Raw genomic sequence first — 20517 nt, 5'->3', positions numbered from 1 at the left:
GATGTCAACTGACTTTACCAACAAAATGTACCATCCTACAGTGCCTCCTCTTCCTCCTAGTAATCCCTCCTAGGAGGGTCTACTTTGGGAGTAGCAAAGGAAAAGAACAGAATAAAATGAAATAGAACAGCCTAAGTCAGGATAGAGAGACATCTGAATGCAGCTGTTTCCAGGTGCCCCTATAATTTCATATTTGTCCAGATATGGATGAAACTTGTGATTCAAGTGAAACAACTGGCAGAGCTGTATGAAGGCTGCCATTTCTATAAAGAGTCTGAGAACCACCTGGAAATGGAGCACAATGTGCTCCTGTGAATCACCCAGACCCAGGCAAGTGAACAACCATCCCCTGACAAAGTCACTTATGAACAGCCAAGGTATGGTTGTTACACCTGAGGTGCTGCCTGGAGAATGACCAGCTGAACTGCTGGCCTTTGCATAATTGCTAGTAATAGACAACCTGAGACAAAGACAGCAGTCAGCCACAACTGGGATGCAACTAAAAATCCACATGAAACTCAAGTTAGAAGTTCAGCTTTGAGTACCCAAGTCAGACATGTGAGCCTAACACTTAGCAAAGTATCTGGAAGTAGCCCCCACCACATCCCCCCAAAACCAGTGATACTTGACCATTGGTAAAAAAAACACAGCATGTGCTATAAATTAATAACAACAGCAGCAGAGACTTGTTCACTCCATTTTACCCCACTACCCCCACTGTGAAAATAAATCATTTTATCTGACACAGGACAAGTACAACATTGCAACCAATCAGTGCAATTTCTAAAGCCTGGAGCAAGTAAAAGGCAAACAATCCAGGCTTCTCACACTTGGTCTGCCAGCTCTCCAGAAAAACACAATCTGGGATGGCAGGCCATTCATTTGCTCCCACTGATTTTATTCTCTGTAAAAAATCTTTTGAAAACAGACACACAGGCCAAAGCAACTGAGGATCTACAAAGGAAATACCAGGACAAAAGACTATGGACAAAATTGTCTCACAAAGCAAATATAAATATGCCTTTAATAGAGTGCAGCCATGTTTCTCCCTGTCCCACTAAAGACTGAGTGGCTGTAGCTCAAGTCCTCACACTTCAGCAGAAACCACAGAGCTTTTTCCACAGGCCACAAGCCACCAGCAGGTGTCAGTGAAAAATCCTGCCAGGATTTTAATCCTGGATAAAGGCATGTCTCACCAGCAGTCTGTGTGCTGGATTCCATCGAATCAAAGCTGCCAGAATGAGCTGATCCCAGAATAAATCAACTCCATTTCTAACAGGCATTCCACTAGAGGAAGAACACATGCCTTTGACAGCCACCTCAGGCTCCATCTGCAGCAGACTAGAGAGAGTCCATCTCACAGACAACCATCCTTAGTTGGGTTTACATGCTGGGTTACACCACGTGGAGGGGACAGACTTTGTCCTAGCCACAGGACATCATCACAGATGTTCAGCCACAAGAACACTTCCATGGTAAGCAGTGAGGTTACATGAGTCCATCCAGGTGCTCTGGGTCTTGGGCAGCAAATGCTAGAGCATTGCAAGAACCATCTTTTCTTTCTTCTTCCTTTTTCTCTTCTTCTCCTCAAAACGTTCAGTAGCATCAGCAAAAAATGTCACCTCCTCCTTGGCCTCAATCTCCCTCTTCAGGAACTGGAGCCCTGCCATGTTGAATCCCAGCACATCCTGCAGAGACAGACCAGCACCACACTGTGAGGCACATCCCAAGCTAGCTAGGGTGCAGAGTCCTGCACTGGCCACCCTCTACTAAGAGATGATGAAAACAAGACAATCCACAGATTTAAAGAAATGTTAGTTTAAATGTAAACTCCATCTGACCAGGAGAACAGCCAGTCCTGCACTCAGTTCCCCACAGTCCTTTCTTAAACGCAGCTATAATCCACCACATTTTCTGAAAGACAACTTGCTGGCAGGCACCTGAAGCTTCCTCTGGGAAAATGCACAGTGTGCATTGAGGCAACAGCCCAGAGAAAAGCCCAAGAGAAGCAGGGAGTTACTTTACCTCCCACATATTTAGAAACTAGTGAGCCAAGATCCAAGCACATGTATCAGGAAACAAGTGCAAATGAGGCAGGGAGCACAATTACATGCTCACCACTGTGGTATTCTCACATGAGGAGGAACATAGGGAAAAGACAGCCTATTTGCAAAAGAGGATGGTTTAAATGAGTTCAGACCCCCATACAACTTCCCCACTGGACACCACGGAACAACTCATGCTCACAAACATTGGCTCATCCCATTATTCTACATCCCGGAAAAGGGGAGGGTGTAACACTCACCCGGGCCTCACTGACTCTGGAGATGGTGGTTTTCTTCAGATTTTCTATCACTGTCACCAGCATCTGGTTGCTTGTGATCTGCCCAAAATGTATCCTGGGAGCAAAGCAGACAGTGTATTGCAGTATTGTTATTAGAAACATCACAAAGGCCCTCTCCTGAGCCTCTGTATGTTCTGGACATACAGGGTTTTTTTAATCAATCTTCCCCAGACACTGGACATGGACAGGCATGGACAAATTCATCTGGAAAAGCTGTTTTCTTAAGTCTAACAGTGGTTCAGGGGGAAGGTCTTTCTGAGAACACAGGCTCTACAGTGACTCTGTGCCACCAACAGTGCCTCATCAGGCTTGATGTGGGGTCTTCTCATCCCAGTGAGAATTGGGCCACCAGGACCAGCAACCCCATCCTGGCATGTCAGCACTCTGCACCCAAGCAGTTCCTTCCCACACACCATTCACTGTGGGCTGCAGAGATACCATGTGTTTATTCCCAAGGATGCTTCCCAAGAGCTTCAGGCCCAGAGACTCAGAAGAAAGCCCAGATACAGTCTGGGCAGATAAAGGACTCACTTGAGCAGGAAGAGGAGAGCTCGGCACAGAAGCTCAACATCTGAGCCCTGCTGAATATATTCATTGAAAAGTCTGAGCAGGTCAGGGACATAGGAGAAAGGCAGCACCAGGAGAGACTCTTCCAGCTCACTGAGGGAAAAAGCAAAGGGACACGAGCATTAGTCTCAGCCAGCACACTGCTACAGATGAGCAGGAAACACATCCACATAGGTGGGTTCTGCTACTCAGCCGTGCTAAGCATTTCTCACAGCTGCTCCATGAGTGCCCACATCTGCACCAGATGTCCTGCATCTGCACAGCCCAGGCATCTTGTGGCACAGGGAGCAGGCACACAGCCTTCCCTCCTCAGCATCCCCAAACTGCTCTCCACATACATGCACAGCTCCAAGCAGCCAACCCACATCCAGAAGCTTCAGTCCACACTCCCCATGGAAGGAACGCTTCCCATTCCCCAGTTCCATGCATGTTCCAAAAGAGGCTGCCAGGAACAGTGACTCCAGACTCTCTAGCACCGTCCATACCTTGCATGAGAGACCACTCAAGGAGCCCAGCCAGTCCTGGGCCTAGAACCCAACACTGAGTCACAAATGTGTTCAGCAATGAAGTTGAGGACTCACCTCGACTTGACCTTCTTGAAAACTTCCAGCACATAGGCAGAAGGCTGCAACAGAGAAAAGACAACAGCCCTGCTTAATAAGAAACATTCCAGGCCCAACATGCCCTAAAGTCCACTTCACACAGTTAAAAACACACCATCTCATCTTGTGAGAGACACATCAAGTTGAATACAACAAAGAGGAAACTCTTTCAGCTTCAATCAGCTGCCACTCAGAGAAGTTCTCCCTCAGCTCTCTCAGGACACTCTACACTGGTGAAGAATATTGTGAAAAATCTAATGTATATTTAATCAGCTAAGTCATCTCAATTTATGTCAATGAATCTTGCACAAATTGGACAAAAAGCTTGGTAAAACAAATTATATATAAAAAACTTTATACAAACTAATCTCCCAGACTTAATTCCTACTACTCCTGTTTATCTGCATTTGATTTCCAGAGCAGAGCTGGGAATTGGGAAAGAAAAGTGCCTCTAACTACTAAATCATAGGATTTCATTCCTTCTGTTAAGTCTATCCAGCTTATAATTAAATAGACCTATAATCATGGACAAAGGGACAGAAGGGCTCTTGCAAGGTGGTTACAGGTAATTAGAAGCAAGACAGAGGCTGTTGCATCTGGCACTGACATTCAGCTCTGAGCAATCTGGTCTAGTGGAAGGTGTCCCTGCCCAGGGCAGAGGGGTTGGAACCAGATGATACTGAAGGTCCCATCCAACCCAAACCGTTGTTTGATTGCATGAAAAGGGGAGAGAGAAAAAACAAGGATCTTCCTAAGGGTACTTAAAAACCACAGTCTGGGAGTCCACACTGGAATAAACCAGAAAAACAAAAACTAATCTACTCAGAGTAGTGGATTTTTACTTATCAATTTAATCCATGCATCCCTGTCTGTGTATTTCGTAACATGTCAAAAATCCACAGAATTTAGTGAAAACTGTTGAGTAGTACAATGACATGAATGAATAAGGGCACCAGCTCTAGCCTGCATCACCCAGGCATTGAACTTCAATTCAGAATTTTCTCAATGTAAACACTGCAGGAACAGGAAAAGAAACTGTAATTGTAGCCACACCACATAAATAAACCTGGGAGAGGTTTGAACTAGCTTTCCTGTATCTTGGAGGAGACTGTAAACCCCTGGCTCATGACAAGGAACATCATAAAGTCATGGCTACCATCAGGGTTGTTTAACCCTGACAGGGTTAAACTTTTCTAATACACATGCATGATACTAAATAATAACAAAAATACAAACAAACAAACAAACACCCAAAAAAATCAACATGAAAACCCTAAATTATGTTCACTTTGCACAAGTAATAAAAGTTGAACTAAGCAGTCCTGCCCCACAGCAACCCAGAATGTTGGCTCAGCCAGCAAATCAACCAGCCCCACTCCAGCTGAGAATGGAGCACAGCCTGCGGCCTGCGCATTCCACTTACTGTAATATTTCCATAGGCACGAAGAATGGGATTGACAGGGAAGGGAACCTGGAGACACAGAATGGGTTAGAATGAGGCAGGTGTGTGAATATAAATGCATATTCAGAGCAAACTTTTACCCACAGCAGAAGAGAGCTTTTACTGAGTGTCTTCCTGCAATTCCCAGACCTCCACCCTCCCCAGAATGTTTCTGAAGGCCTCTTGCAAAGCCATCAGACATATATGACTAACACAGATGAATTTCCTTCCACTTCTTGTCACTTTTCCCATTTCTATGACAGCCCCGTATTCAGCAATGTGTTGAGATGAAGTAAATTTGAGGCTTGAGGATGAACCTGCATCAGCACACTCTCCAGGGACAAAACTTATGTTTTAGACTGCTATGACTTTAGGGATAAAGATCACTGGAGAGAACCCCTAATTATGCCCCAGAGCACGGTGCCATTTAGTTCTCCAAAAGATTTGAGCAAATGTCTGCTGTTTTCAGCTGTCCTGACTTTATCTGCATGCTAAGCCTTTCCAGTGAGCTGGAAGGATACACCCAACACACCTTGGGATTTTTACATCCTTCAGTCTTTTACCTCTTTTCCTGCAGCTTTGCATATGGCATTGTGCTCCTTTAGTTTTGCAGTCTCTTCTCTGTACAGCTCGATAGCTTCCATGATCCTCTCAGCCTGCGCAGCACAAGAACAGCACATCAGTGACACCAGACAAGCCAGGACAAAGCTCAGCTGGACAAATGGAGGTGGAAGCAGAGGTGCTGACCCAGAGCACCACATGGCACCTCCCCTGCTAACCTCTACTCCAGACTGCACCATTGCCCTGAACACACAAGTCATGCCCTGAAGATGTGACACTCCATCCACATTCCCCCAGTGCCCTGGGTGCTCTCTGCTGCAGCTTCAGGTGTTGCTTTGACCACCACCCCAAGCAGTGTCCCTTTGGGGCACGAGCCAGGGTCAGGCCAGTTTGACTATTCAGATGAAGGATTTCCTCTGAAAATCACCAAACCATTGAAATCTGCAGCCATGGAATTACCCACCCCACACCTTCCCAGTAGATCTCCCACATCAAGCACCACAATAGATTTCCACCTTCCACAGCACCCCACTGGACTGCACAGCCCTTCAGGGAGAGCCCTAATGCCTTGAGAACATCCCAGCTGCCTTTTGCTCATTTGGGATGCAAACCCCAGAGGGTAAGAGCAGCTCTGTCTGTCCCACATGTGACAGGCAGCTGCAGGAACCCCACACCTCATTCCTCTCAGGAGGAAAGAATTCCTGGTGTGTGATTCTCCAGAGTCAAAACCTTCCCTGTCAGCTTCTGAGCAGGACAGACTGCCTGTGCATGCAAGAGCAACCTGCCCCTACGTGACAGCACAGGTTACTCTCCAAACTGATTCTATGACCCCGTGAGAGGCCCCCTTGAGGGACTGGCAAGGCACAAAGCCACGCTGGCAGAGCCACAGCACCTTACCGCTTTGATGGTTTCAATGGTCTTCTTTCCTGCCAGCCCTGTCTCTCCTTGCCTCTCTCCAGCCACCTGCAAAATACAAAATACAGAGCTGCACTTCCATCCTTCCACAACACCACACAGCAGCCAAGCTTCAGCACTCCCTTCCCCCCTGCACTGCCTCAAAGCAAGAAAACACTGCTTTCTCCCTGATACCTCTTCTATGCCACTTACAGAAATAGTTTTTCCAGAGTTTGTACAATCAGACTGACACATTCAGATGGTGCAACTCACCACAGGCTGCTCTTCCTTTGCCACACTCTCTTCATATTCAGCTTCTCGTTGCTACAGAGGATGAGAACACAACATAATCACAGCAGTGAGTAAGGCAAGGGTGCAACTCCCTTACAGAGTATTTGAGCAAGACAACCTGGAGGGCTTCATGCAGCCCATTGCAAAACCAGGACCAATCAGCAGAGTCCAACAATGCCAGTGGCAAAATGCCCATTTGTCCCTGATCCCAGCCCCACAGTGAACTCCAGAATCTCCCACAGAGAAAGAAATCCAGGTCTCTGCTCTGGGTGCAGGAACAGCCCTTCAGGATCCCACCAAGCTGAGACAGACAGCACAGTTCAGCACCACACCTTTCACCAGCCACAAAACACAGAGGGAACAAATCTAGAGAAGTCCCAGGGTTGTCCTGGGCTGCAAAAGGAAAGAGTCTCTGGTCTGCCACCTCTCACATGAAAGGGCACCAATTATGTTATGCATACTTCACTACTCATGGATTCATGCCCACCTTGCCATGCAAACTTGACCCAAAACACACTTTTCTGGAATCTGAAAGAGCTGTCTCTGTCTCTCCTTTTACCAAATACAGGACATCAAGGTACAGCATCTAGGTCAGCTCTTGTTTGTTAAAAAAAACCAAATATCTATTGCAGGTTTCTCATCCATTCCTGCTTCTGCATTTTTGCCTCTTCCTCCCTCACTGTAGTTTAAGAACTGCCTTAGGAAGGAGTGACAGAAACAGGCTTCTCTGAGGGATCCAGCAAAAAGATAGAGTTACAAATTGTTCCCAGGGAACCTCTGCTTGGATACATGAAACAAACACATCGGCCACCCCAGTGGTGGCTCAGTACTGGAACAGGTGCTCAGACAGAATGGAAAATCTATTTCCTTGGAGATGTCAGTGTATGAAGGCAAGTCTCTAAGCAGTCTAATATAGCATTAAGACCATCCTGCAGTGAGCAAAGGGTTGGACAAGAGACCTCCAGACTTTTCTTCCTATTGAAGTCCTTCTGAATTTATGATTCCTTCCAATACATGCTCAAATGATATAGAAGGAGCTTCTTCCAGCATCCCTGAGCTCTGGGGCCAGCTACTGAGACAGGAGGGACCTCTCACAGCTGGAAAAGGCACAAACTGCATTTAACAGGAGCAGTGCTCTCCATCCCTCCCCATCAGCCACCTGCTGAACTGCCCCCCAAACACATTTGTGCTGAAAGGCACACAAGAGAATGTCAAACACTGCAAGCAACAGACATGCAGAAAGCCACTGAAGACCAAGGAAGACAAAGGTCTGGAAGTTGGTTTTGGTAGGAAAGATGCAACTCTCACCATCTCCCTCTCCTCTTCCAGAATCAGTGGTTCCCTTGTCCTTTCCCAGAGGCGCAGGGACTTGTCATGGGATGCTGACACCACATAATCTCCATTGGGACTGAGTGCCAAACACCAAACCTCCTGGTGATGCCCCTGCACAGAGGACAGAAGAGCTATGACATCAACATCACCCAACTTCCACCCTTGAAGAAAGTCCTGCTCATGCAGGGATAATACTTCCTTTCAACAGACTCCAAAGCTTCCTACCTCCAGTGTCTGGATATGCTCAAATTTATCTGCATCCCACTGCTTAATCTTGTTGTCCTTTCCAGCTGTGAAGAAGAGATGGGATTTGGGCACAAACTGCAGATACATCACACTGGAAGAGAAAAAGGCTCAAATTTACCCACTTGGGGAACACTGCAGAACTCCCCCTGTCTATGCTGGATAAAAGGATTATTGCTGGATCACAGCTCCTTGGAGACAAGTCCACAGTCCAAAGTTGGTGTAGGATTTGACTAACCTGTCATCGTGGGCAAAGAGAGAACGGTGACAGTCCCCAAAATCCAAGCCCCAAATCTTCACATTCCTGTCAGCAGAGCCAGTTGCAATTAGAGTCCCATCCTAGAGGGCAACAAAGAGAGGGTGTGGGGAGCTGGCTGGCAGCCCCACAAGGAACTGCTGCTGCCCCAGTGACTCTGCACTAAATAGGCAGACACCTGGCTCCTGAAATGTGGTCCCAACCCTCCACCTCCTTCCCAGTGGCCCCTGCTCTGGCACTGGCACAGCCCACTGACAGCACTCTGGCCCCCCTCTGACCCTCTGCAGGTACTTGGCTATATCCTGACATTCTTCTTGGCTTCCAATGAGCCTTATTCCAAAGACACCTCAGAGCAAGATGCAGCCCAAGAATGAAAAGGCACAAAAAGGCTCCTTCCTCTCAGCACCTGCCCTCTGCTCCCACTCACAATTCAGCTCCCCTCACACAGCAACTTCAGCAGAAAGCAGGCTGTACCTGTTACAATGAGTGCAAGGGACTTTCACAGCATTTTGATTTCCACTCACTCACAAAATGCCCCAGGGTCAGTTCTGTCATGACCCCAACTCTGACACCCCTTCCAGTGAGCACAGGACTGCAGAATAAGAAAGGGCTTGCTGTGTCCCACCCAGAAACTGCTAAGTCAGGAGTGAGGAGGTGACAAGAAAGCTTTATTCTAGAGGCCTTGATGCCAGCAGAGGCTCTCACATTCATCCATACCACCACAGTCCCAAGCTGCACAGCCCTAATGATACTTACATAGCAGATGTCCATACACAGCACTGGCAGCTTGTGTCCATACAGAGAAAGGAAAAACTGAAGCAGAAGAAAGATGACTCAGTTAGACATGCTGGGTAGAGGTGTGCAAATCTCAAGCTCCAGGCTACTTCTGCTCTGCCTCAGGAGCTGTTTTTCTAGCACTGCCCCACTTTCATTCTTGCCCTGAACACTGTTAGCAGCAGGGTCATGAGGCTAGAATTGAGAAGAAGATGGAAGCAGCCAAGCAAGCTGAACTAGCTCTGTTTCCCTCCAGCTAACTCTGGTGCCAATCATCAGTGTCAATGGAGTTCATTTCTGTTTCTCTGCACATAACTGCCAGCACCAATCTGTCTTGTGTCACTCCATAACATTCACATGCTAATACACAGCTCACAAATTCACCACACACTGCTCACAAGGAAGGTTCTCCTCCCACAGGCATTGCCTCTGCCGTGCCCTATTTAACACCACATGAGGCACATTCATCCCCCACCTTCACAGTGCCTGACAGATCTGGAGTACCACCACATCTGCAGGGTTTAGAATGAACCTTGTCACCTGCAGGCTCAGAACACTTTTTAAATGAAAAATGGATCTTCCAGTTCCCAGTGGAACAACCATGGTTCTGTCAGGTTTGCCAGCAAGCAGCCCCCTGAAGAAGGATGCATGTTCCACATAAAACAAACACTTGTCCTTTGTATTCCTGCAGGTTACAGTTACATCCCTTCCTGCACAGCCTCACACCCTGTTTCGTCAGGCACCTTGAGCGTGTCAACGTAGAAAACCTTGACGGTGCAGTCCAGCAGGGAGACAGCCAGCAGTTTCTGGTTGGGGCTGTAGCGCACGCAGAGCACGTCCTCATCCAGCTGCAACACCCGCACGTGCTTCATGGAGAGCCTGGCAGCAGGAGGGAAAAACAACTGGCAACCCAAGCAAACAAACTAGGAAGAGAAATGGATACAAGTCCCACTCTGCACCCTGGGAAAGGAAGTGAATTCCAACATGCAGCACATCATTCCTCACTATGACAGGACTGGAAATAAGCAGGCTCTGGTGGCTGACGAATTTCACTGCTATATTTCTGGTAATGATCTGCAGGCCCAGTCTGATGAGACACGAAACTCACACACACAAAAAGGGATCAGAATGAGGCAAGTGCCCTCCTCCAGCTAAGCTCAGATCTCCACAAAACTGCACTGAGCCCACACTCTCCTCCATGTGCTCCACACTGATGTCATGGGCAGTTCTTGCAGTGCACAGCAGAGGCCAAAGCACCCATGATCAAGAATGGCACAAGGTTTATCTTCTCACCTTTTCTGAACACTGCTCTCATCCTTCACAAGCTCAAACTCCCAGAACTTGACACATTTATCAGCACCTCCTGTCACAAAGCCATGCTGTAGGGGAAAACAAGAAAGTTGCTGTGAAACTCGTTCCTATCATCCAAAGCAAGTCTACAGCAAGGAATTGCCAACACAGAGGAGGTTTTTGAGATGTCCCACGTTCCTACACCATTAATGATTAAGTGGACACCACCAGGAGCATTTGGTCTGGTTAAAGCACACACTGCCAGAGCAACAAAGACTATTTCAAAAGCTCTAGCTTATTTTGGAGGTCTAAGACAAAGACCCTAAATATAAAACAAAACCTGGATTGAAACTTTGGGATGGAAAGCCGTCATATCAGCTGCAGCTAACAATATGCTTTTGATTGTGACCAGCTTGAGACTCTTACTGCTACTGGATAACACACACCTGACCACCACCCTACAACAGAGCCTTCTTAAGGAACAGCAGTTCAACTTTTTACATTAAGAAGGAGGGTAAAATCCATCCCATATGTAGGGTGGATGAATTTTGGGCAGATTATTTCTTGCTATGGTTTTGATTCCACTAGAAAGTTATTAGACACTATCAGCTGCATCTTCCAAGATGAGGGGTTCCATGCTTCCACGGAACAAAGCATGCAGTGCAAAACAAATTCCATGTGCAAACACAGTACTATAGGAAAGAACCATGTGAAAAGATGTGCAAATGATACTTTTAAGGGTGGCTGAGTTACCTGGTCTGGTGAAAGAGCAATAGACCACACTGCCCCGTCGTGAGCATCAAGTGTCTCTATCAGACTGCCAGAAGCCAGGTCATACAGCTGCAGCTTCCCTGTCTGGGGAGAAAGACATCACAGAAAAGAATCAGCCTCTGCTCACAACTCATGACAGCTCCTGGCAGAAGAGCTCCCTGCCACCCATGCCCCCAGAAGCCAACTTCACTAGGTAGCTGTTACACACTGATCTCCATCAGGGCCTTCCCAAAGCTCTACTCTGCTTTCCACCTCAAGCCACAGGAGTTCTGTAACAACTCTGGGAACAGAGCAGCGCTGCAGTTTAGGAGAGGCAATGCATGTTCTGTGAGGCTGCCTTAGTGACACTTTCCTAACACATTCCCAGACCTGGGCAGTGTGGAGTCAGAGGGCTGCTCCTTACCTTGGTCCCAAGGATGACCTGCCGATCCCCGGGGACAAAGAGCGAGCAGAGCGCGTACTCACACTCCATCGTCCGGATGCACTGCAAGGTCGACCTGCGGACAGAGAGAGAGCCCAAAACCTCTTATCACCCACAGAATCTGCCCTGCTCTGTGAGACATGCTCCAGTGTGACCTCTATCCACAGCTGTCTTTCAGCTGGGGTCAGAAAATAAGCCACCACCATCCTATTGACCCAAACACTACCCAGCACTACTGCTAACAATGTTTTCCATAAAAACATGCCACTGTGTTGTCCACCATCATGACCTATTGCTGCTGTGAACAAGAACAGAGCTCCTCATTTTAAACAGCATTTCAGGAAGGGATGGAGTATAAAATAGTGTACTCAGAGGAAACTGAGCTTGAAATCAACACCACTCAAGAAACACTGGGACAGCACTCTACATCAACACACAACTCTCTAGATCAAACCAACAGCCTACTCAGTCTAATACAAGATCCTTCAGATAAGATGCCAAGAAACCCACATGCTCCCTAAAGAACAGGCTTGTTTAGGGTAACAGTTAATACCGTTTATTAAAAATTAAAAAACAGAAAAAACCCACAGCCAAGTAGTCTATACACAATATGACCTTTGTGTTTAGACCTTCTGTTGAAATTTTAGATCTATAGTTTCTCAGTTTCCCTAATAAGGAAAAATGAAAAATCATTTTCTATTTGCTTCCCTCACTTCATTTGCTGCTTTATCTATTTCCACTGTCCCCTCTTTCTTATCACTGCCTTTCTTAACACAGCATGCCTCAATTCTGGGAGACTGACACAACCAGACTGTGTACCTGTTCCAAATCTTTACAGACTCTGCAGCTGCTGAGAGAATGGCAATGTTGTCAGAGCTGAAAGCCAACGTCCTGACATCACTGCGGTGGCCTCCAATGGTTATCCTGGACACACGGACAGCCTGGGGCACTTGTGCTGACAGGTCCAGGTTGTACAACTCAATGACATTGTTCTGGAGCAGCAGTACCATCTTCAGCTCTCCTTTTGGAGAGAGAATCAAGTCAAATGACCTGTTTGATTAGATAAAATCAGAGCTGTACAGAGGGGCAATAAGACAAAGTGTTGGAGGGATCAAGAATTATCAAGAGCAACTGAGACAGAGGAATATGGACAGAGCACATCCAACAAGCAAGTGCACACTGAGCCACGGACGTGTGAATGGACTGGAAATCATTGCAGGTCTCTCCCCAGCTCCAAGCTCAACATATGTTGAGGGGGAAACTTCTTCCTCCTCTGCCTGCACTGAGCCATGCAGAGCTCTCCCCAGGTAGCTGCATAACCACTCAGACGCTACAAAAGCTTTTCCACTCACTTGATTTTAGAAGAAGCTTTGACACTAGTGACCCGCTGAATCTCTTCCTGCAGGCTCAGCTCCACGCTCCTTTCAGGCTCCTCTTCAGAGTTCTGTCTGGAAATGTCAGATAAGGGAGAAGAGTCAAATGACTAGCACAGCCAACACAAACTAACATAGCAACACAGAAAACATAAGGAAACCACTTAGCCTGCTGAAAACAACTTCCCTCTTATCCAGCAGTGCTTACCACATTTAAGAACAGGGACAGTGAAGGGTGGACAGTGAAGTTCATACCAGTATGCAGACTACTAAAGACACAAACTGTCCTAAAAAATCCTCCTTCTTTGGAGCCAAAACACAAGGCACATTACAAAGATGGATACAGAACAGGGAACAGAAGCTGTATTTGAGAGCAAGACCAGCTTCTGCTCATCTCCTATCACTCACCAAAAGCTCTCAGCCATTGCCAAAATGCATTTGCAGATTTGCAGATGCCCAGATTCGCACAGATGCCCTGTGCTTTAGTTTCTGCTCTGGAACCAGACCTCTCCCTAAGGGCTGTTCTGAGGCACCTGTTAAGTGCCAGGATACACAGAGACACTTAACACAAAGTAACCATTAAGAAAACTCTCACCTGTATCTCTGCCTGCTGTAAAACAGGAAATGAGGTGTCAGATTCTCTGTGACTTCTCAGATGGAGCTCTCATTCCTGCATTGCCTACCAAGACCTTACTTTGATGCAGTAAACACCAATGTCAGGTAGAGCTGAGCAGCTCTGAAAAACCCATTTTATATCCATTTCTTTGCACACTTTAGCTTTCTTTTTTCAGAGGGAAGATTCAAAAAGAAAGGTATTTCCTTAGTTTCTGGGAACAGGGATGCTCAGACAAGCACAAGGATGCACAGAAAGATCAACCCCAAAATACAACAGGTAGTACAAAGAGAATGGCCAGAAGCTTGGAGTTTTCAACCATTGTGCAATGCTACACAATGAAGAGTTTTTCTAGAGCCTTCTGGATACAGACAGCATCCAAAAAATTACTTACTTGGCTTTTTTCCTTGCTTTCTTCATTTTTTTCTCCAATTTCTTTTGGATTTCCTCTTCGGAAAGGACAGAGAACACTTCGAGAATGGCATCTGTTCCCTAGGGTCAGAGCAAACAAATTCAAAGGTATGAAAGCCCTGGCTGGCCCTTACAGAAAGTACCCAGGCTCTCTACCAGCCTCCTCCACAGCTCAGTAGCAGAGCCCCCCATTACTCACATGGCAGGCCAAAAACTTGCCCATCCTGTCTGTGCCAAGAGTCACCACTCGGTCCCTCCCTTCCCGCATGATGGATCCGACCTTGCTGCACTTCACGATGCGCTGCAGGGAAAGAGGAACAAACTTGGCTCTGAAAGGTCAAACGATCCCAGCAAACTCAAGAAACCTAGGGGAAATGAACCGAAAGGGTCCTGGCAGAACAGCTGGTAAGGATAATAAAGGGACAAAACAAGCATCTGTGTGAGCTACAAGCTTATCTCCTGTGTTTTGTTGCATTTCAGCTGAAAATAATCATTGGCAGTCTCAGTGGAAGAATAACTTAATTTTATTGGCAAACCACATCCATTTAAGAGACAGAGCTGATTTTTTATGCTACAGAGGCAGCAGAGCTCAGTCAAAAGAGGCAGAGAAGGTGAGAACAGAAACTCCTAAACAGGGCATTGAAGGGAGATAAATCCTCTGGAGAGGAAGCTGTAAAATTAATTAACCAAGTCAGGTATCTATCACAACGACAAGCAGCCTGAGATCTGAGCGGTACTCCAGAAAGAGAGATTCAGTAAAGTCTAGAGCAGCAGAAAAGTGGGAATGGCTTTCTGCAATCTAATCTCACACCATATTTCATTGCAGTGCAACTCTGACCTCTCAGTTTCTGCGAAGCTGAGCATCAGTACTGAACTCAGCAGCTGCAAACCAGCAAGGAACTATTTATTTCTGTGATGTTTGATGAAAGAGATCTATTGGCACTGTTTAAATTTATACATTTGCTAGTCCTTCTCAAATAGAAAGGAAAGAAAAACTGTCAGTGGAGAATAAATCTGTGGGTGTTTTGGCACACATACTTCTCCTGATGTTTTGCAGGTAGACGGGGCAGCAACTGCTGCTGAGGAAGTTGTTATGGAACAAGACAAGAATTATCACATTTTCCAAAACAAACTAAATATGACATTAGGATATAAACCATGCAAATGGAGTTAGATACACCAGCTCAGAGACAGCACAGAAAACTGATCTTACTTCCTCAGGATGCTCATCCAGCTCTAAGGTCTCATCCTCTTCAGTGTTTTCTTCTGTTGCAGGTAAAGATGACGCTTTGCTTTTCTTGGATTCTGGCTCATCAGGATCTTTTACCTGCTCATAGGAAAAAAAAAAAAAAAAAAAAAAAAAAACCAATAAAAAACCCAAAAGGAATACCTTAAACCTCAAGAGCTATAGTATTGTGCTTTCTAGCTTACACTTCATTTCCCTGGAAATACAATTGATTAGCATACACTGGAGTGTCCCAAAGAATTCCTGTAGGCACCAAGCACTCCATGTGCTCTCATGACTATCATCCACCCACAAGGCTGTCTTCCTCAGCTGTAAGTGTCCTAGATTGCCAAGCAAATTGTATTCTATTTGCCATCTGTGTGGCAGTTGTCTTCTGTTAAGTGGGCAGTTTTCCTCATCTCTTCCACATCCAATCCTCTCTCAGAGGAGCCATCTGCTGATAATGGGCTGTTGAATGTCACTGCATGACTGATAAGAACTATAACATCCCATTGTGAGATGCTCTGCCTGGAGGGAAAAGGAAAGCTTTCCTACCCAGATACAATCCTGAGATTCTGGAACACCAGCACGGCTTCTCCACTGGATTTCCCAGAGCAATAGCTGCCTCTTGCACTGGATCTTCAGAGGAAGACTACACCCTTTCTACAGGATCCCTGCTCCAACAGAACCACACCTGACACTCCAGGAGAGCTGCAGCCACAATCCCAATTGGACTGCTACCAACATGGTGACCAACAGGGCGTCAGGTTGTGTTCTGACTCTGTCAGTGCTGTTTTAATTTACTGCATTGTTTATTTTATCTTTTTTTTTTATTTTCTTCCCTAATAAAGAACTGTTATTCTTGCTCCCATATTTTTGCCTAAAAGCCCCTTAATTAAAAATTTATAGCAATTCAGAGGGAGGAGGTTTACATTTCTCATTTCAGGAGAGGCTCCTGCCTTCCTTAGCAGACACCTGTATTTCAAAACCAAGACAGTAAGTGAGAAGGCAGGAAGATCTGACATAGTGTGGAAATCTCGTTCTGGAAGTGCTCACAGCTTCACTTGAAAGTGCAAAACACAGGAAACAGCAAAGCCCATCCCATGAGCAGCTCGTGGACCCGTCAGATAGCAAAGACATTGCTCTGGCTGTTTCCCAGAACACCCATCAGATTTGAACATGTTCCAGTCCTTTCTCAGTTCAAAGACAAGCAGCTGGGCAGGGGGGCTGAGGGGTCACAGGGGAATGTCTTACCTCCTGGACATAGGTGAGATCCCACACCCTCAGCTCACTGTCAGCGCTCCCAGTGATCAAACGCTTCTCTTGGGACAGCAAAGCCATGCCCCAAACCTGTCCAGAGGCACAATGTGAGGAATTGACTCCCTTAACAATCATTTAAAAAGCACAGCATCTTTAAATGACCTATTTAAACAGCAACCAAATAGAGAATGGATCTCGCTGGCACCTCCTCTGGAGACACCTACATGGGAATTGTCACCCAATGCATGTGATGACAGCTCTTGGAATGTTTGGAAGTTTCTCATTTGCTCACTCCTAAAGCCTAATGAAAGTAAAATGTATGATGGTGCGAGCTTACAACTCCTGAAAGCAGAGTGAGCCCTGACATCCCAAGTCCCTCCAGCCCTACACCTCCACACATCCTCTTTTTACCTCAGCTCGGTGTCCAACCAGAGTTTTGAAGCAGTGCTGGGTGTCCAGATCCCACCATTTCACCAGTGTGTCTTTGGAACTGGAACAAAGAAGAAAAACTCAGACATAAGGAAAGACTGCAGAGCTCACCATTTTTTTAAGTGGCAGAAATACAAAACCCCTGTAGAAAGTGGTAGAAATACAAAATACAAAAAATCTAGAACATGTCAGAATGTATCACAGGGCAGCTGCTCAAACATTGACATTTAGCAAGCCGAACAAAAAAGGCACAACAATGCTGCAAAAAGATATCTGTCAAGTCACCGAAGCTGACCTGCAAATATCTGAAACTGCATTAAGAAATGGGTATCATCTATCAACAAAATACTACTTTTTTCCATCTGAAAAAAAAGCAAAAGAAAGTTGTTCTAATTTTAAACTGGACTGATTGCATGCATTTTTCTATTAAGCTAGTATATGGCATATTAAAAAGTAAAAATTCAGTGACTGTTGTTGTCAACCAATTATCAATTGGTATCAATTATCAAATATCAATCAAAGGGATTCAGTCAACCTGCAGCTCTTTTGGTTGAATAACTTAAAATCAGCTAAAAAAACCCTATCATCTTTTAATTAATATGTGTATTTACAGCTTACAAGAAAGCAATTTTTCTGTCACACTGCTGTGTGAATTACACATACAGAAGATAAGTCTGCTAAATTCTTCAAGATAAACAAAAAAACCCTGAAAAACTGTTACATACATAATGAACATGTTATCACTATTCTTTGTTACAACAATTTTAAGTTGATGGATTTACCAACAATTTAAACCCTTTTCCAAACACCTTTTTCAGTATGGCCATATCAGTTGCTCTAAGACTTGGACTCAGGCACCAGACTTAAAAAATATGTGGATGTGACAAAATCATATTCAAAGATGCTGGTGGGTCTGAGATATCACAACACAAGAAGGAAAATACAAACTGCTGTAGCACACAGGATGTCTAAATTGCAAGTACAACCAAGCCTGCTTTCCTGATCAACAATTTCTCTTAGTCTGGCTCACCAAGTGACCAACAAGTTCTTCTCCTTCAAGAAAAGGACTTGAGTGATGACATCCTTGTGTCCCCTCAGCCGGTACAGGCCACTCTCATTGATGACATCCCACACGATGACTTCTGTATCCTGGAACAGAGAGAGCGTGCCCATGTGTTCATGTGGCCCTTGTCTCTGCAAAACTCCTGCCATGAGACTGAAAAGATTACCTGAGACCCCACTTTCTCACTCTGAATCACAAGGATGATTAATGCAAGGGACACTGCTTCCCCAGAGGTGCAGTCAGACTGATCAATGTACCATCATCCCAGCCTGAGACACTTTCACTATTCCTGATCTCACAAGATTCTTCACTTTAACAGCTCTACCAGTGCCCTGCTCCTGCCTGCAGCCCCTGCTGCTCCCGCAGCCCCTCTCACTGCCGTCCTCTGGCTATGGGCAGAGGCCACACATAAAATACTGAACACTTCAGTGCAGGTCAGCCTTCCCCAGGGGCATCTCAGTGACAGGGTCATGCTCCAGATGTGACAGCCTCACCTTTGAGCCAGACACCAGCCTGCCACCCAGGTGGTCGTACTGCAGGGCTGTAACTGCAGCCCTGTGCCCATTGAAAGTGATCACTGATTCCCCACTTAGGAGGTTGAAGACACAGATTGCTCCATCTTCATACCCAACAGCCAGGTGCAACCCATCTGGGGAGGGGCAGAGGCAACTGACTTGCTGCTTGAGACCCTTAAGGATAAGAACCTGCATTTTCAGGAGACAAAACATGTATAATGTTAATAAGTGACATGTCAGAGTCAGATACTTAGCAGAGAAAATATAGTCTGTTCATCTCCTGAACTTCCACCTGAGCACTTCTGCCTCTTTATAAGATCATTTTTCAACTTCCTGCACCAAATACAGTATCATTAACCCCATTTTCCAAGGTAAACAGTAGCTAGAAGGGAAGCAATTTCTCAGGAAACCAGTGCAGAATGAACCCTGGAACTCAGAACCTGAAATTTCTGCCTCCACATATATGAACCAGAGAGCAAGAAATATTGTTTGAGAGTAAAATTAGTAGTTTCTTCCTGACTCCATCCTCTCTTGCCTGGCCTTTCTCGGGTATAGGACAGAATGGCTCTTTCACAGACTGCACAAGAACTTGAGAATGAAGAAAACATCTCCAGAACAACATACCAGCAGTCACCACTCCAGAGGCTGTGAAACAAAAGCAGATTTCAGTGTGTAGTGGACAGTAGTACTTGCAGTGATTTCTGAATCTCACAGGATACAGTGTGTGGCAAAGTCCTTAAAGCTACAGCTCACACCCCCACTATGGGATACAACTTTTACATGGGATGCCCAGTTCCACAGCCGAAACACAAACGCTGCGACATCCCTGATTTGTCCAAGAACATTCACACAAACAGCTAAACCAGGAGCAGCTTTCCAGTTATTGCAACAGCAATTACTCTTCACAACTGAGGTCCTGAGGCAAATCTCACAGGGATCCACAGTGAGATTCATTTTAAGACCAAGTTGAGATAAAATAAATTACTCTCATAGAGCAGAGCAGCAGGACCACCGCTCCCTGTAACAACTGCTACAAGTTACCACCAAAACAAAACAAAAGGCGAGAGTCGCTGCATTCCAGATACCCATGATCCAAATCATCCACCGCCTCCTCTGTTCTGTGCGTGCTGGTGCTACCTGCTGGATTTCAACAAACGCAACCCTTATAAATTCCTTAATCAGAAATAACCAATTACCTTCTTGCAACTAGCAAGACTTTCTTGTAAACATCCAACATTGCAGTATATTTTGGACTACTAGGACACGATGCACAATCTTCCAGTTTGGAGAACTGGCAGACACCAGCCTTTGGGCCAGGAGGCAGCCAGAGCTGCAGACCCTTTCCACAGCCTAATCTCACGCTGTGCTCACTCTTCCCAAGAGGCAGGGATGCTGTGGAGGTGGCGCTTCCCTCCAAACGCCCCACAGTAACACAAATAGCTTCGCTTCAGGCGGCCTGCAAGCCCCTCACGCTGCACCCCAGCCCTGCCCGGCACCGCATCACCCCGGGTCCCACCTTCTCTCCTTTCCTTGTGTCCCACACGAACACGTGCTCGCAAGCCGGCACGGCCACGTAGCGGCCCCGCTCCCCGCGCAGCGCCACGAAGGCCACGCCGGCCCTGGCGCTGGCCACCAGCCCGAAGAGCGCGGCGGGCTCATAGCGCAGGTACTGCCGCGTCAGGCCCATGGCGGCGGCGCGGGGAAGGAGGGCGCGGAACGGAGCAAGGAGGGCGCGGAGGAGCCGCGGCCGCCACACGTACGGCGCTCCGGGCCCGCCGCGCTGGAAGTGCGTCAGAGCGGGCGCGGCTGCGAGCGCGGCCCCGAGCCCCGCCCGGGAAGGG

General features: G+C 46.5%; 1 protein-coding gene across 1 annotated transcript; it reads right to left on the bottom strand.

The window, feature by feature from the left end:
• Positions 1 to 877: 877 nt before the first annotated feature.
• Positions 878 to 20400, bottom strand: WDR3 (WD repeat domain 3). Its single transcript, XM_063148441.1, has 26 exons — positions 20193 to 20400; positions 18656 to 18865; positions 18129 to 18247; positions 17081 to 17159; positions 16664 to 16759; positions 15398 to 15511; positions 14384 to 14485; positions 14168 to 14265; positions 13140 to 13235; positions 12607 to 12837; positions 11770 to 11863; positions 11349 to 11450; positions 10599 to 10684; positions 10049 to 10184; positions 9288 to 9344; positions 8514 to 8614; positions 8258 to 8369; positions 8009 to 8143; positions 6683 to 6733; positions 6413 to 6478; positions 5518 to 5610; positions 4937 to 4984; positions 3493 to 3536; positions 2876 to 3004; positions 2306 to 2399; positions 878 to 1688 (listed from the first exon to the last, which is right to left on the bottom strand). The coding sequence occupies exons 1-26, from the start codon at positions 20361 to 20363 to the stop codon at positions 1533 to 1535; spliced, it is 2820 nt and encodes a 939-aa protein (XP_063004511.1). The 5' UTR covers positions 20364 to 20400; the 3' UTR covers positions 878 to 1532.
• Between the last annotated feature and the right edge of the window lie 117 nt (positions 20401 to 20517).

This window comes from Melospiza melodia, chromosome 2 (genome assembly GCF_035770615.1).
Source record: "Melospiza melodia melodia isolate bMelMel2 chromosome 2, bMelMel2.pri, whole genome shotgun sequence".
Taxonomy (NCBI): domain Eukaryota; kingdom Metazoa; phylum Chordata; class Aves; order Passeriformes; family Passerellidae; genus Melospiza; species Melospiza melodia.
The sequence above is the reverse complement of the archived record's forward strand: the minus strand, read 5'-3'. Positions and strand labels throughout refer to the sequence as shown.